The 16,268-nt window shown below is 34.8% G+C and overlaps 1 protein-coding gene across 5 annotated transcripts; it reads right to left on the reverse strand.

The window, feature by feature from the left end:
• Positions 1-579: 579 nt before the first annotated feature.
• LOC110604770 lies at positions 580-14,778 on the reverse strand. 5 transcript variants are annotated; one of them, XM_021743066.2, is made up of 12 exons: positions 14,582-14,778; positions 14,058-14,158; positions 13,282-13,511; positions 12,934-13,101; positions 12,041-12,407; positions 11,794-11,937; positions 10,880-11,032; positions 10,696-10,781; positions 8,469-8,544; positions 8,026-8,175; positions 2,819-4,675; positions 580-1,258 (listed from the first exon to the last, which is right to left on the reverse strand). In XM_021743066.2, exons 1-12 carry the CDS (start codon positions 14,610-14,612, stop codon positions 1,190-1,192), a joined length of 3,432 nt encoding a protein of 1,143 aa, XP_021598758.1. In that variant the 5' UTR covers positions 14,613-14,778; the 3' UTR covers positions 580-1,189. The 5 variants fall into 5 exon arrangements, with proteins under 5 accessions (XP_021598758.1, XP_021598757.1, XP_021598756.1 ...); XM_021743065.2 differs by having other exon boundaries at positions 2,819-4,672; positions 8,469-8,549; positions 10,665-10,781; XM_021743064.2 differs by having other exon boundaries at positions 8,469-8,549; positions 10,665-10,781.
• Positions 14,779-16,268: the final 1,490 nt, after the last annotated feature.

Here is a 16,268-nt window from a genome sequence, read left to right on the forward strand (position 1 = left end):
TTGAAACAGGTATTCTTAATAAATTGTGTTATTTTAGTATTCTTTTGATTAAAACATGTTAAATTTATTTAAAATTATTGGATGTTTCTAGTGTGCTATTACTAATTAACTTCATATTACCATTGAAGATCCATTTTACATGGAAGATAAATTTAATTTAGATTTATTAAGTTTTAAATTTATTTTAATGACATGTTATAAAACTATTGATTTGACGTGTCATTTAAGTGGCATACGAAGGCATTCAATAATTTGCTTGTCTTAATAATAATGTCACATAAGATCGTAATAGCAGACCATCAACTTGTATGAAGACTACGAAAAAGTAGAGATGTAAGATACCCAACCACTCCATACCTATTTGACAAGCCCATCAATCAACTGCTACTTAGTTGATAGACGTTTTGAATCGTTGCTTTTACAAAAATTGTAAAATTAGAATGCGATTAGCTGCTACTGTTTGAAGGTAAAAAGTCTTTTTTACCCTTTTTTCAACCTATATTATATGTATTATATATAATTCTCATGTTTTTCTATTATTATTATTATTATTTTTATTTATCTTGATCATGAAATAAATAAAATTTAATACACGAATTATATATTTATTCAAATAATAAAAATTGTCAATCCACCGGACCAGAAAATTGTAAATCCCACGTGACTAAAAGACGTAAGTTCCACAAGCACACAAAGGGTCAATTCTCCGACTCTAATTTTCATGATCGTACAAAGCCTATGCCCATCAGGATCAGGTGAATCCACGCCCATCCGCTTAGTACGTCTCAAACTATCAAAGTTCCAACCATTGAACCATCAGAGGACGTAAGAAGTTAAGAAGCCTTGGTCATCATCCGTTGCGAGAAATCCTCTTTCCTTCCTGTACTTGTAACCAATTAGTAGGGATATTGTTTTGCTAGTTTCTCCAGGAAACTCTCAGCTGTTAGAACCGAAACAGTATTTTCTCATATAGAAAATATGTGCAAGAAACTGCTTCAGAAATTCAATTTTGAACATCAATATCATCATGCTTTTAGTCTCAGAAAAGGTCCCCATTAACGGTACAAAGAAACTAATTAGCAGCCTGTCACTAGATTGTCGTGGTTAATGGTTCCCCTCTTTTTCCTTTTTTAGCAACCAATTAGCATGTACAATGCTAATCCCATCTGATACACGAGCTTGTCCATAGCTATGTCATCAGCTTTGGTGAGACTGGACGCGGAGAAGCAGAAGATTCAATAGTACCGGTATCAGGTTCCTGCACGTATGTGATCAGAGATTGCATGAAAGAATTTGCTGGGGAATTATTCATTATTTAGATACAATGAATAAAGTTCAAATGCTCTAGCACTTGAATGTTTTAAAGTGCATCTGAATTCAAGAACCTGTTTTTCTGATAATTAAATCATCTAAGATAAAACATTGTGAGCATAAAAAACCTGTTCTTGTCATGGTTAATCATCTAAGATACAACCACCTGTGGACCTGATTCTAACAAACATCCTATGACGGGCATAAGAACTAACACGAAAAGAGCAAGTTCGTAAACAGACATACAAAAACTCATCAAGCTACAGCATTACTCCTGTCAACCTTCTAATACTAGAACTTTTATCTTTCCATTACAAGTCCAAACATTACTCATATTGACTCTTAAAATAGAAGGCAGGGCATTGACTAGTGCAAGAAGTAAAATAACTGTAAAGGAGATTTGTTAACTGCATTATCAAAATTCTAAAATCTTTCTCGACTATAAACCCATTCATGGTGGTGCACAGGTGGTAACAAAGGTATTAAACGGCCAGTCACACTAGCTATTCCTGACAGGTTAATCATCAAGAATACAGGAGATTAAGTTATAAGGTAATTCTATTGATCTATTATTCAGGATGATCATAAACCGGTTAGAATATACCTGAGAATATGTATGAAGAATAGGAAAAGCCAGTGGAAAATAGGCAATGAAAATCTGGAATTAGTTTTCTGGGTTTTCGAGGATTCAAGCAAACTAATGCATCATATAGCCAGATTAATCTAAATCTTGCTCGAATTTGATTGCTTCTTTACGGATAGAGCAAGAATGCCAATTCACCATGACAATACTCATCATATTAGTTTCAACCTATCATATTATTTTCCTTGCATTAGAGACAATTCATTTCATAAATGGCATACTTAAATTCATGCATGCTCAGGGGCAAAGTTCCTTATTGGCTGTGCATGAGAAAGTGGAAGGAAGGATTTATGAATGGGGAAAACTCAAACAAAAATAACTTAGGCCACACTACTGATGCTGTGATGGAAACCCTAACTCAAGTCTAATTCAGCATGGACATTGACCTGCTTGACAATCCACACTCCTAAGCCCACGATTCTAACATGGTATCAAAGTGGTAGATCCGAAACCCGAGAGCATTGTGGGCTGAGCTTGAAGGAGTGACTCTGAGCTAAGCCAAGATGAGCCAGACTCAATTGGACCCACTAGGCTATCCAATAAGATGAACATGGCTGTGCATAAGAAAATGGAGACGTTTATCAATGGGACAAAACTTAAATCAAAACAACTTTAGACACTTTGGGTGATGAGAACCCAGTTAGAAATCCTCCTGCTTGATGATCCACACTCCTAAGCTTGCAATTCTAAGAGTTATAAATTTGAAAGTTTAGTGAAACCACATGATTCTAACAACTAGACCGGATATAAACTTATTATCCCTAACACTGATTATTTTTGCCTGTCTCTCTTTTTCTCATGACAGAATGATTATGATCTAAAGCCGGTTAAATTCAGAATGTAGAAACATATTCGTTTTCATACCTGAACCTGTAATGTGTTAGTTTGCTGCACGGGCTGTCCTTGTTCTTGTTCATGTGGATGCTGCTGTGATGAGGCAGTTTGTTGTTGAAGATGATGCTTCTGTTGCTGCAGTGACTGTTGGTGCTGGGGTTGCTGTAGTTGCAGCTGCTGCTGTTGCTGTAGATAAAGTAGATGCTGTTGCTGATAGGGTTGTTGCTGCATTTGATGGGGTTGTTGCTGTTGCATTTGCAATTGTTGTTGCTGAAAATATTGCATTTGGAGCAACTGTTGTTGATACTGTTGCTGCAAAAGCTGCTGTTGTTGCGACTGCTGATGTTGCAGCATCTGCTGTTGTTGTGGCTGTTGATGTTGCAGCATCTGCTGTTGCTGTGGCTGTTGCTGTTGTAGCATCTGCTGTTGCTGCCAAAGAAGCTGCTGCTGCTGCTGCTGCTGGTAGTAATAATATTGCCACATCTGGTCATATGCTTGGTTATTTTGCACATTCCCTTGTTGCTCATTACTTTGGATGGGATGCTGAGACATCTGTAATTGAGGATTCGTAGTAGGATGCACGAGTGGTTGAAACTGAAAAGTATGGGAAAGATTCTGCTGTTGCAGATTATTCATTTGCCAAGCTTGCAGTGTTGTTTGATTAGTCTGAACAGCAGATGCAGGATTCTGACTTTGTAGTTGGCCACCTTGCTGAACTTGTAGATTTTGTGAAAACTGAGGTTGAGATGGGTGATCTCGAATCATGTCTTTTTCAGCTCGTGGGTGCATTCGCTGCGGAGAAGACTGCAGTTGTTTGTGCATCCTTTTATGCGAATGCCCACGAAACCCAAATTTGGAATCTCTGTGCAATCTGTCAGAACCACTCCTTTGATGCCAGTTTTTACCATTATTTGCTAGTTTCTGTGGCTGCAGAAGCGTGTCCGCCATACTTTTCTGATTACTTGCTGAAAATGTCGGACTAACATGTCCGGTATCAGTTTGGGCAGAAGCAGTTGCTTGAGTGCTCACCGGGCTGGATATAATATGGTCAACAGCATTCTGACCACTCTCTGAAATATTTTCTTTTTCCATAATATTTTTCGGTGCGTCACTCTTCAGCACATTTCCATCTAGCAGAATAGTTCCGTCAGTTGCCCCAGAATCACAAGCTGTGGGACTGATTGGACCAGGAGATTTAGCATCCCGAATATTTAGGGATAGTCCCTCCAGTGAAGGTAGTTTCAAGTCCGGTTCAGGCTCATTTCCATGTTCTTTGCGCACATTATTGTCTTCAGAAAATTCCAGTGATGCTGGAGTACTTTCAGTTACATTAGCAACTTGATTTTTAAAATCAAGGGAGAGATTTGGTTCAAGAACGTCTGTTCCAATTGGTTCTGAAACCTTGGGAGACGCTATATGCACACTCTCATGCACGTTGTTGTCAGGTTCTCCCAATTGAAGCAGGTCAACTTTTGCTTGAAACACGTTCTCCGGATTGTTTTCAGATAGATCATCGGAATTTCCCAGCAATAGGACATCCTGGTGCGATACCTCGTTAGATAGCATATCATGATTTGCCTGTAAGGGCAATTTCTGGTCTGAGACCTGGTCAGCAGCAGGGGTATCCTGCGTATCATAATTTTTCAGTGGGGAAAGTATTTTGTCTTGCACTGATGACTGGATCAGGCATTGAGAACCAGTATCTCCAGAAGGCTGATGAGGCATACTGACAAGGGTTTCTTCTTCTGCCTCCAGTGTTATCTTCCATTGTTTTGTTCCCATAGCTGGACAAAATGAACTAGCCCTTACAGACTCTGGGAACAACCTAATGTGCTGATTCCATGCCTTTCTTACATCAAGGATGGTTCCACAGAGATCGACAAACTGCTGTCAAAGAAGAGATGTTACTGGAAAGTTGAGAAGGAATAGATGCTTCTCGTAACTAAATGTAGCAGCACCATGGTTTAGAAATTATTGGTCATTTCAGTAACTGGTGCCTTTTGATGGACATATAAAGTTTAGTTTTTTTAATTTGTACACAAAGATAAACATGTGAAATCATTTAGCACAGCCAATACATTGTGAAATTATGGAATCATTGACAGTTTCAAAACCATGGCCCAGGAAATTCATGAGAACAAAAACCACAGATGCAAGCCAAAATAGTGCATTAAATAATTTATAGTCACTTTTCCCTCATCATTTGTCAATGTTTATGCACTAAATGCAAAAGCTCAAATGCTATTTTAAGTTCATAAAGTTGGAGCAATGATTTGTCTAATGCCACATACTATGTTCCATGGCACATCGCGGCCTAGCAAACTTATGGCTCTCTTTCAGAAAATTCATTCAAAACTTCTTTTTCAAAGGAAGGAGAAAAAAAAAATACATGTAAGAAGAGCTTCAAAAGAAATATTAAGAACAACAAAAAAAGATATAATGTTAGGCCCTCTGATAGGTCAAACTTTTCAAGTACAATTAGTCTATCAGTGTAATACCCGGCTAGACCCCGACATCGGAATTCCTGCCTTCCGGCAGAATCTTGGATGTCGAAACCCTCTAGAAGGGTAAAATCATGTTTTTATGAAATGTTTTTACATGTTTTATGCTTTGAACGAAGAAAGAAATTGAGTTTTGAAAGAAAAGACCAAGGTTGGGAAAAGCCAGGTTCGGCCGCCGAACGTTGGTGACTTGCGGAAGCTCTTTTGGCCCCCGAAGGTGGTCTGGCCAGCCACCTATAAAAGGCCCCTTGTTCGAAAATGGGCGAGTTTTCTCTCTCTATTTGTGGGCAAAGGTGAGATTTCGCCCTCCTTTGGTTGATTTTGAGTTTTCCTTCAATCTCTTCAAGTTTTAACAAGTTTTAACTTGGTTTTGAAGATTTTTGAACTAAGATCAAGATTTTGAAGCTTGGAGATCCCGGAGCACGATTTCTCCCCATCTCCGAGTTTGGATCGCCTCTCCTCTCGATTTTCAAGAGGTAAGAGTAGATCCTACCTTTCTTTCATGTTTTTAGTAAGTTTTGAGGGGTTTGAAGGGTGTTGGATGCATGTTTAGGGTAGTTGTAAAATGTTAGGATTTATGTGAGTTAAATGATAAAATGTATGTTTATTGTATGTTAAATGTTGATGTTGTTGGGGTATAGATTAGTTTTAAGACTCTAAATGCTTGAGGATGTGTTTATGCATGATTTTGAGTGGTTTGGTTTGAGTTTAAAAGTTTTGGGTGGCTGGATGAGTGTTTGTGGCTTGGGTTCTGCCATTTTGGAGGACCCAGGTTCGGCAGCCGAAGCCATGTTCGGCCGCCGAAGTCATGTTCGGCCGCCGAACCTGCCTGTGGAGGCAGTTTGGCCGCCTAAACTCGCCCCCGAAAGTTTGGACTTTCGGCTCTGGAGGGGAGTTTCGGCCGCCGAACCTGCCGCCGAAGGTTGGTGACTTTCGGCTCTGGACAGACTTTCGGCCGCCGAACCCTGCCCCTGAAGTGCCTGACTTTCGGCTTTGGAGGAACTTTCGGCCACCGAACCTGCCGTCGAAAGTGCCCTGTCCAGCCTTCCTTTGCATGTTTTCTATGCATGCTTTGGTGATGTTTTAGGGGGTTTTTGGGGAGATGTTTAGAGATATGATAGAGTATGTTTGGTCCCTCATTTGAGTCCACCTGTGTAGGTTCGGACCCGAGGAACCGAGGACCCCAACAGTGAGATAGCTGCTTCAAAGTCCTTTCATAGTCGGCCAGAGGTGAGTAGAACATAACTCCTTTTATTTTCAAAGCAATGAAATCATTTTAGCATGATCCATGCATCACGAATGCCATGATATGTATTAGGCTGTTTTGCATTAGAATTCACGAATATGATGCATTGCATAATATGTTGTTGATGTGGATGGATATTGGATGACCCACTAGCCCTCGATATGATATGTTATGGTACGGTATGGAAGTCCAGTGAGGCCCATTCTACGCCCCTGGCACGATGTAAGAGAAAGACCAGTGAGGCCCATTCTACGCCCCTGGCACAATTGGACTATATAGAGGGACATTGGTGACAAATCCATCCGTGATGTGAATTGTTTGTGATGTGAATTGTTTGTGATGTGATGCATTTCATGGAAGCATATGTTTTAATATATTGTTTTACTGTTCTGCTCACTGGGCTCTAGTAGCTCACCCTTTTCCCTTAACCCCCAGGCTTGCAGGTTCAGAATAGACAGGGAGGTCAGCAAGAGTAAAGGCATAGTGTATGTAATAGTTAGTTGTGGACATGAAAGTCAATGTAATGTAATGTAATGTAAGATATTGTTCAGATTTGTATTGAGGATTAGTATTGTGCTTGGCCCTAGAGTTTATGGTTAATCCCTTTTGATACATGATCTTTTTAAAATGTTTTATTAATGTGATGCAATCCAAGCTTGATGTATGAAATGTCGACCCAACTAGAGCATTTGATAAGGGCTCTAGTATGGGGTTTTATGTATTCAGTCTAGTACATGCACAGGTCAAGCTTGGTAGATGGAAAGTTTAAAATTTTTATAAAAATGTATGATCATGTATGGGATTTATCAGGTATGACAGGTTGTATGTTAGACTTGCTACGGGTCCCGGCGACCTTAAGTCGATCTGGATCCTAGCGCCGGTAGCGGTCCGATTTCGGGTCATTACAATCAGAGTATTGGAGAAATCAATCTAAGACGTCCCAATTTCAAGTCTTGACATCTCCAATTGTGATAATGGTAAACTGAGACTAACATGGAACAGCCCTTAAGCTTCCTACTGGACTCCCTAGGTAATGCCTGTGATGCTTTCCATAAGAAGAAAGATCCTATGAGATAGTAGTTCATGCTATCAGCACTAAGCCTTAGGTTTCTCATCTAGCAAATGTTCAAAATTTTACACAATTAAAAAAATTTAAGCCCTCCCTATGAACTTTGCTCTGACATCATGTTAGAGTAACATTATTCAAAAACCTTAACCTTACTGGAGTGTAGTCTTAAAATTACATCTATTTTTTTGTGATCGTTCTTAATATATCTTTATATCAATTATAAACATAAAACACATGTAGTACAAATAACAAAAAAGCATCTTGAAATGCATTTTACTAGAGTACATGAAATGCAAGGACAAACTCTTGTACGACATGACAAACTGCCACAAATGCACAAAGTATTTTTAATACTTCCCATAATGTTGTCTCAGATCAACAGAACTAAAACAGAAATATGAACTTAGAGGGAAATTTTAACCTCTAGGTACAGTCTTGATATCTGCTCCCTTTCCGTTGGACTGAAACCTTGAGATACATCTGGCCCTGGAGATATTGCATTTGCTACAATGGTATGTATCACATTTACATGCCTTGACCTTCCATGTGTTATTCCAAATTTTATTAACTCCTGCAAAGTAACAACAAAACCACTTAAAGCTTCTACAAGCAGTTCACTTGCTGTAGGAATTTGATACGAAGCTATAACCCAAAAAGAAATTTAATCTTAAAAAAGGAACCGAAAAGCTAAACATGGCAAACTTTAGAGCTGGACCTGTCACCATTAGCTTGGTGGTTTGGACTATTATGATGTTTTGACAATATGCATATTCAGATGATAGATTGAGATAAGGGCTCGGAGCGGCGTTTGAGGCTAACATAAGCATGCAGATTCAATATGCTTATATGTAAAGGCAGATATACCTCTATAAGTAACTTGCAGGAAGGCAGTTGCTTGATTCCATCTATCAAGATGTCTCTGGCAGCATCTTCACTATCACTAGTCTTTGAAACAAAAGAAGAGTTAGAATGGAGATATTAAGGACAAATAAGAAAGAAATGGCCGAAGTAGCATACAAAACAATGGAATTTTCAAATTGTTTGCAAAATTACAGATGTAATATTCTTATATTTCAGATGTATTTTGTTGAGAACCATTTGTTACCTTAAATTTTCCATGCTGTCCAAATAAGCACATTTTAACTTTTTAGATCCAATAAACCCAAAACTTTCTTTAAGCTCAAATAATAGACCCGATTTAAAGCCAAATAAAATTATACTTTTTAACTTTTTATTAATAAAATAAGAATTTTATATTTTAAAAATTAAATACTATTAATTATTTTTAATTAAAATCAAAAATAAAAATGAAATAAAAACCTAAACCTAGAAACCCAAAAATCCATATCCACAAAACCCAAAAATCTAGATCTAACTGAACTTCCTCTTCCTCCTCCTCCTCCATGCTGTCTTCAGATACTGACAGTTTCATTAGGAGGCAAGATCTGTTTTGGCACAACATGCAACCCGCCTGACAGCTTCTTCTCCTCTTCTTCTTCCCTGCATGTTTTGGTTTTAATTAACCCACAATAGCACAACCCAACAGCCTTTAACCCACAATAGCATAGCCCTCATATTCTCATGTTTTCAGGCATTTTATCTGCCATGGGCAGTGCTTGCTTTAGATGTCATATAATATTGGTAAATGGTTCCCCTCTTATCCCGGAGCAGGAATCATTGAAGTTCTTTGACCTGTGCATTGGTTTCAATCTCTGATCTTTTTCTGCACTATGCTTAGTTTCAAGAGGTTTTGGGACTTTATTTTCTAAAAAGGGTGCAAACGAATCGAGCCAAGCGAAACTTTGAAAGCTTAAGTTTAGTTCGTTTAAATTTTTTCGAGCTTGAGCTTTACTCATTTCGAATTTGAACCGAGTGTTAATAAGCTCAAGTTTGGTTCGTTTAAGAAATGAGTTTAGACGAGTCAAATTTTTATCAAGTATAGTCTCGAATAGCTTACGAACAGTTTAATTTATTTACAAGTATAATGAATTTTAGCTTAAAACTAAATAATTTTAGTTAAATAAATATATGTACAAGTTAGCTCACAAACCTGCAAAGAATGAGTTCTTAAATCTTAACGATCTAGATATCTACAAGCACTAAGAGTATAATTAAACTATGCAAAACTGAACTTTAGAAAATTTAGGTTTAACCCATAAAAGTTTGTGCAGGATTTAAGCTTAGTTCTCTTATGACTTTAATTTCAATTTGCTTACGAGTCTATTCGCTAACCTGCTTATAGACTTGAAAATGAACCGAGCTCATGAGCCTTAACAAATCGAATATTGTGAAACTCAAACTTGACTTGTTTATGAAAAGAGCATAAAAACGAAGCTTGAACTTGACTCACTTAGAAATCGAGTCGAGCCCGGTTGAATTGTTATTGAGCTGAATCTCAAATGACTCACAAACAGTTTGATTCATTTACACCCCATTTTATGCTTATTGCTTATTGCTTATTGCTGTTTGATATGGTTCCAGGAAAGTCATGGTTTCTTGCATGAGGTTCTCAATGAGTTTTTGGGTTTGGTTTCACCGATTCTTGAGTTTATGAGTTTCTTCATTTGTTAAGTTTTTGGTTTCATTCTTTAGTTGTGATGTTTTCTTAATATGTTGAGTTTATAATTTCAAATTTTATGAATTTTTTTAGAGTTTTCTGTGTTTTCTTGCTGTAGTTGAAATTTTATCTCTAAAAAATTCTATTTTAATAAAAAAACAATAAAATTTCTAACATTTAAAAATTAGATAGAATAATATTTTATACAAAAAATATCATGTTTCATTAAGTTAGGATTAATTTGAGATTAAATGAATTTTTTTGGGTTATTTTAACCAAAAAGTTCAAAAAAAAAAAAAAAAAGAGAAGCTTTTTGAACTCTGGTGAAAAAGTACAGGAGTATATTTCAGCTTTAATTCCATCAAAAGAAAAATAAACTTTTCACTAAGTGATAAAATAAGTTTTTTTTAAAAAAAAAAGAACATGATCTAAATCTTAAACAGGACAGACAAACAAGTGATCATAAGTTGTCAAATGTATGTGAACATGCATAAAGAACCTACCATGTATTTAAGTTGGGAAAAATTAACATACAAAGTAGGAAGAACATGCCACTTTTCCTTCGTTGCAGCCTTTTCTATTGCTTCTTTATATACAGTAGAAGCTGCTTCAAAATTGCCCTGAGAACATAAGAAAAAAGATCTGTAATTATCATAAATCTGATCATATTCAGTTGAGCTTTTGTTTTTATAGTGAAGAAACCTTGACCGATGATTACATGACGTTTTTCCATGTTAGATCTCATTACAACATTTTCAACAAAGTCTGAATCTGATTCTGTATCACATTGAAGAAAGGCAGCACGTGCATTAAACACATCTCCAACGTGCTCCTTAAACCTGGCATTGAACAGATGAATCACTGACACCCTCTGCAATGAATATATTAGTTGGGCCATAAACATCTCCAAGAATGTATAAAGAAATCAAGTCAAAGCATCCTATAGAACCAAACAATAATTTAGTATGAAAATTTTGCATTGAAATTATGAGCATTATGTGAAGACAGGAAATCCACTCTGTCCAGTATTACTTCTTCAAATATATAAAAACAACACCATGAATGTCCCAACTGGGGTAAAAAAAATTTATTTTAATAAGAGAACAAATTTTATGAAGTGTGAAGGGCATGAATAAATGATGAGCATAGGATGATTGGAAGGAAGCAACTCCATCTTTAAATCCAGGTGTCCTAGCACACAAGATCTCCTGCATTTTGGATTGGGGATTAATTTGACGTATGTGCTTTCTATTTGCATTTGCAAGGAGCCTATTTCCATAATTTGAATCTGTGACCTCTAGTTCAAAATAATTAACTGCTAAAATGCATGATATTCATTTAAAACCAGCATTCCTTTCAAAAAATTTTAAACAAGCCCAATTATGGAACATTTCCAAATTCCAATAGTTTTTCAAACCATTCTTCCATCTTACCAACTCCCTAGTCCCTAGAATGAATCAACAATAAACTGCATGCAAATTGTGGGAAAACCTAGTATGATTCCACCAGAAGCACTTAAGAGACTATCCCAATTGCTCCAAGTTATAGAGCAAAGAAAGAAATTATCACTTATAGCAAACCACAGATACATTAAGAGAGCATTAAGTGCAATTGCAGTTAGAAGATATGCACCTTGAGGAAGATTGTTCTAGCTCGATCCAGAGCGTAGTGTGCTATCTCTCTTCCTCCTTTACTTTCCACGAACTCCGTGTAACGGATCCAGAACTCAGGGTAATTAGCACAAGGAATTAAGCATCTTTCATAAAGTTTAACAGCCTAATCAATGAAATTGTGGTGGTAAAGAATTTCAGATGAGGAAAAAAATTGCAGAGAGAAAAGGTAAAGCTGAATAAGCACCAGAAAAAGTGTAAAACCATACCCAGTCAAAATCTCCATGTGATTCAGCAAAGTCCAGGTACTGGTGCCAATTTTCCAATTGACTTATATCAACTGGCTTGACATGGAAATAAGACCTCTTAATACGAGTCTCAAAATGATTTATTTTTTCATTCAACTGAGATGCTTGCTGATATAAATGTTCACCAATAGACATGTATTTTTGCAGCGCTTTACGCCTGGCTGAGCCAATTGATGGATCCAGCAAGTCTTTAATTATGCAAGAAATGTCATCTTCCTTATAACATATAGAAACTTCATTATCAAGAACAGGCTCAACTGACGTTGTCATGTTAGATTTGCTATGAGATTCCATCTCTTCTTCCCATATTTCCACTAATTTCTCAAAACTGAAAAGAAACGGAAATTAATGGCATGACCACATGATTTTGAATTAATACTATAAAATCAAAGAAGCCAAGGAAAATAGATATACAAATTGGGAAATGTTATGCCCATGGAACCACAGCAGTAAAATATTGGCCCTTAAATGGAGATTTTCATTTTTGTACAAATTGCAAAACATAAAATCTAGGGAATGTTTTCAAAACATTCATTTAAATTTTCTTTCCTTAAGATGGTGTTTATACACATTAGTAAGCTACTCAAACCTAACTCAACAAATTTATTAATTCTGGCTCATTTTTAATTAGTGGGTGTAAAATCTAGCATCTAGGAGTTGTCCAATCTCCAAAGACAACTGGAGTGCAGTACACTGTCTACAAATGTGATTTCTTTTCAATGTTCTAGGTGTCATAATTATCACTGAATAAATTAAGGACTAAGATTTTTTTTTAATTCAATTTTATCCACATATCAAAAACATTGAAGTACTCCAATAAACTAGAGAAAGAAACTCAGATAAGAAAGACATGCCTATTATAATAGCGGTGTAGCTTTTTTGTTGGAAACCTCAGTGCTTGGATGTAAATATCAGCCAGGGAACTCCAATGCTTCAGAGAGAATGCAAACTCGATATATTTATCCCACAAGGTATGGCATAAGTAATCCTTTCCAACAAAGGACATGGCTCTTCTGAATAATCTGTAATAATGTTAAAAAACAATTATTTCACCTAACATGAAAGTTCACGCTTCATCTAAACTAAAAGCAGATAATTGATTTAGAAACCACATCCATACTTTAATTAATTAAAAAATTCCTAAAGTTGAGACTCCAAGGAACATAAAAATGAATGCTTTCATAAATTCATTTTGGTATTACCTGTGAACATCAGATGGATCTTCAAAAACCATTCTTGCAAAACTACAGTAATCAGCCCACACTTCAACAGAATAAGTTGCTGATACCACAGCTCGTTCAAAGGCTTCAACAACCTTGTGAATGGTGCATAAGCGTATCTTGTGATTAATGTACTTCCTCCAATAGCCATAGCACAGAGGATACTCGGACAAGAAAGAGTCATACACTAAACATATTTTCTCTATGTTATCCTGAAAATTTATGCAGAAGGACCTTATTCTCAATCATCAAACAGATAACCAGTGCACAACATAAATCAGTAATAAAAAGGAAACTTAACTAGTGACTATCTTAGGCACAGAAACCAAAACACATGCAAAATGAAGATTCCTCCCCTTGAGAATGTAGCAGATAATAAAGCAAAAAGGAATCTGAAATCTGCAGATTCCATGGTACCATCTGCAAAGTAAGGTGCAACTGGATGGCTTTTCACGTACTACTAAAACTGAATGGCTAATTTATGTGAATCCTTGAGAAATGAGAATCCAAGGCTTATCCAGTTTCAGTATTTCACAATATTACCAACTATCAAGGTTCAGAAATTAAGTACACACGACAACAAGTATGGAGCCAAATCTAAATCCCAACAAGAAGCAGAAAACTTAAACAGTTATAACATGCTGCAGACTAAAGTAGGAGCTAAAAATTGCTAAATGCAAGAAGAACATTGAAGTAATTATCGCTGCTGAATACATGGTAATCCATAGTTACTCGTAATAAAATTATTTGGACCTTACAGGGTATATCTTCTCTGTCTCTGATATAAGTGAAGTCCACTCATCAAAATCTAGTGAGCCTTCAGCGACAGCTTCATGTAGTTTGACTTTCTTAAAAACAACTGTAAAAAAATTTTTTTTTTTTTAAAAAAAAGGAAACTGATTATGTACTGAATAACTTTTTTCCCTTAATTAGTTGCCACTTGCCATTTCAATTTCATATAACTTTAAAGAATGAGATAATAATATAAACGATGAACAGTTTAGCTTACGAAAAATAACATGAATCAACAGCAACAAATACGGCTTAAACACCTAAAAAATTAAGGAAAAAGAATGGTAATCACTTTGCTTCCAATAAACTAACACATTGAAAATCACTTTGCTTCCAATAAACTAACACATTGAATGCAATAGAGTAATAATACCTAATTCTCAGCTCATTCAATTTGTTGTGTATCACAACTTTCCAAAATCAAGAACAATCGAGAAAGAAGTGCAATCAACACATAATCAACCTTAGCTCAACAAATAAAATTGTTTACCAGTAGAATCACGTTCCTTTTGCTCCTCCATTACTTCATCAGATTCTCAACTTCGAAGCTGCTTGGATTTTCTGGAAATGATTAGAGAGAATGCTTGGGCATATGCCGCGGCGCGGGTAATTTCCGGCGAAGGATCCGACTTGACTTTTCGGTGTCGGATAAAATAAATGGATTTGGGCGGACTTGGAAATTTAGCTCAATACTCAAGTGTATTTACAGGCATATTTATAATTTAGTATTGTAATTATGAATGTTAGCTTTTATATTTTTAAAAATTTATTAAAATATTTTTTTATTAATAAAATAATATTTTATTCGGTTTATGTTAAAATTAGATAAAGGATAGCATAAAAAAATTTTAAAATTTAATTTTATCTTCAAATAAAATATTTTATTTAATTTTTTGATATTACTATTATTAATAAATCAGTTTCTATATTTTTAAAAATCTATTAAAACGTTTTTTTTAAATCTTTTAAAATATTTTTAAAAATCTATTATTTCTTTCTGTTAATGAAATAGTTCTTATTTTTTTTCATATTTATTAAAATATCCGTATTATTTTTTCTGTTAACGAAATAATTTTTTCTTATCGTTTTTTTCCGTTAACAAAATCGTCCATTTCTATATTTTCAGAAATCTATTAAAACATTTTTATCTTTTCTTATATCTATCAAAATATTCTTAACATTTTTTTTATCAACGAAATAATCCATATCTTTTATCATATCTATTAAAACGTTTTTATCGTTTCTTTCTGTCAAGGAAATAATCCCTCTTTTTCCTCCTCAAAAAAGGAAAAAAAAATGATAATGGTGAAGAAGAAAAAGAATAAAAATAAGAAAAAGAAGAAGGAGACGAAGAATAAGAACAAGAATAAAAACAAGAACAAGAAGGATGAGAAGGAAAAGAATGGAGTAATTTGGTATTTTACTATATTTTTAATGGCAAGAATAGATAGAATGACTATTTTGTTGACGGTTAGAAAATATAAGAACATTTTAATAGATTTTAAAAAATATAAAAACTGATTTATTAATAATGGCAATACTCTGAAACTAAATTATAATTTTTTTTATTTATATAAATAATTAATTAAATGTGAAATATATTTATAATATATGAATATTATATACTACATAAATAAATTTTAAATATTTGCAAGATTATAAAAATTTTAATGTACAACTAAAATTAATTTTACATATATGAATAATTTAATTAGCATTTCATAATGATTAATTAGATTCTAAATAAATAGAAATAAATAAATCTTATTAGAAATCACATCTTAAAACTATAGGAGTTTATATTATAACTTGGTTTATAATAAAATAAGTTTTGCTTTGTTATAAAAATATATTAAACTTTACATTATGTTTTTATATTACAATTTTACTTAAAGTAATACTTATTTTTATAAAATAACCATTTTATGGAAAACATATTAAATAATGGAAATTATTTTTTTAATATATAAATATATATTTTTAAAATTAATATAATAAAGTGATAAAATCTTTGTACAAAGTACTTTCCACATTGTTCTAACAAAGTGACCATAGAAGTCGTCATTGTCCTCTCTACTTGGACAGGCTTCCTAGGCTTAAAGAGCCGGTTTGGCTCTAAACTTCAAGGCCCAAGTTCAGCCCATCAACAGTTAATAATAATTTTTGTTAAATTCTTT

The sequence above is a fragment of the Manihot esculenta genome, chromosome 17 (assembly GCF_001659605.2).
Source record: "Manihot esculenta cultivar AM560-2 chromosome 17, M.esculenta_v8, whole genome shotgun sequence".
Taxonomy (NCBI): domain Eukaryota; kingdom Viridiplantae; phylum Streptophyta; class Magnoliopsida; order Malpighiales; family Euphorbiaceae; genus Manihot; species Manihot esculenta.

What these genes read in the sequence shown, in the direction of transcription:
- LOC110604770 (XM_021743064.2), bottom strand. Translation starts at nt 14,612, where the DNA reads ATGGAGGAGCAAAAGGAACGTGATTCTACTG. An exon ending in AGACAGAGAAGATATACCCT is followed by an intron (nt 13,512 to 14,057) that starts GTAAGGTCCAAA and finishes ATAAATTTTCAG; the next exon opens with GATAACATAGAGAAAATATG. An exon ending in CTAACATGGAAAAACGTCAT is followed by an intron (nt 10,782 to 10,879) that starts GTAATCATCGGT and finishes TTATGTTCTCAG; the next exon opens with GGCAATTTTGAAGCAGCTTC.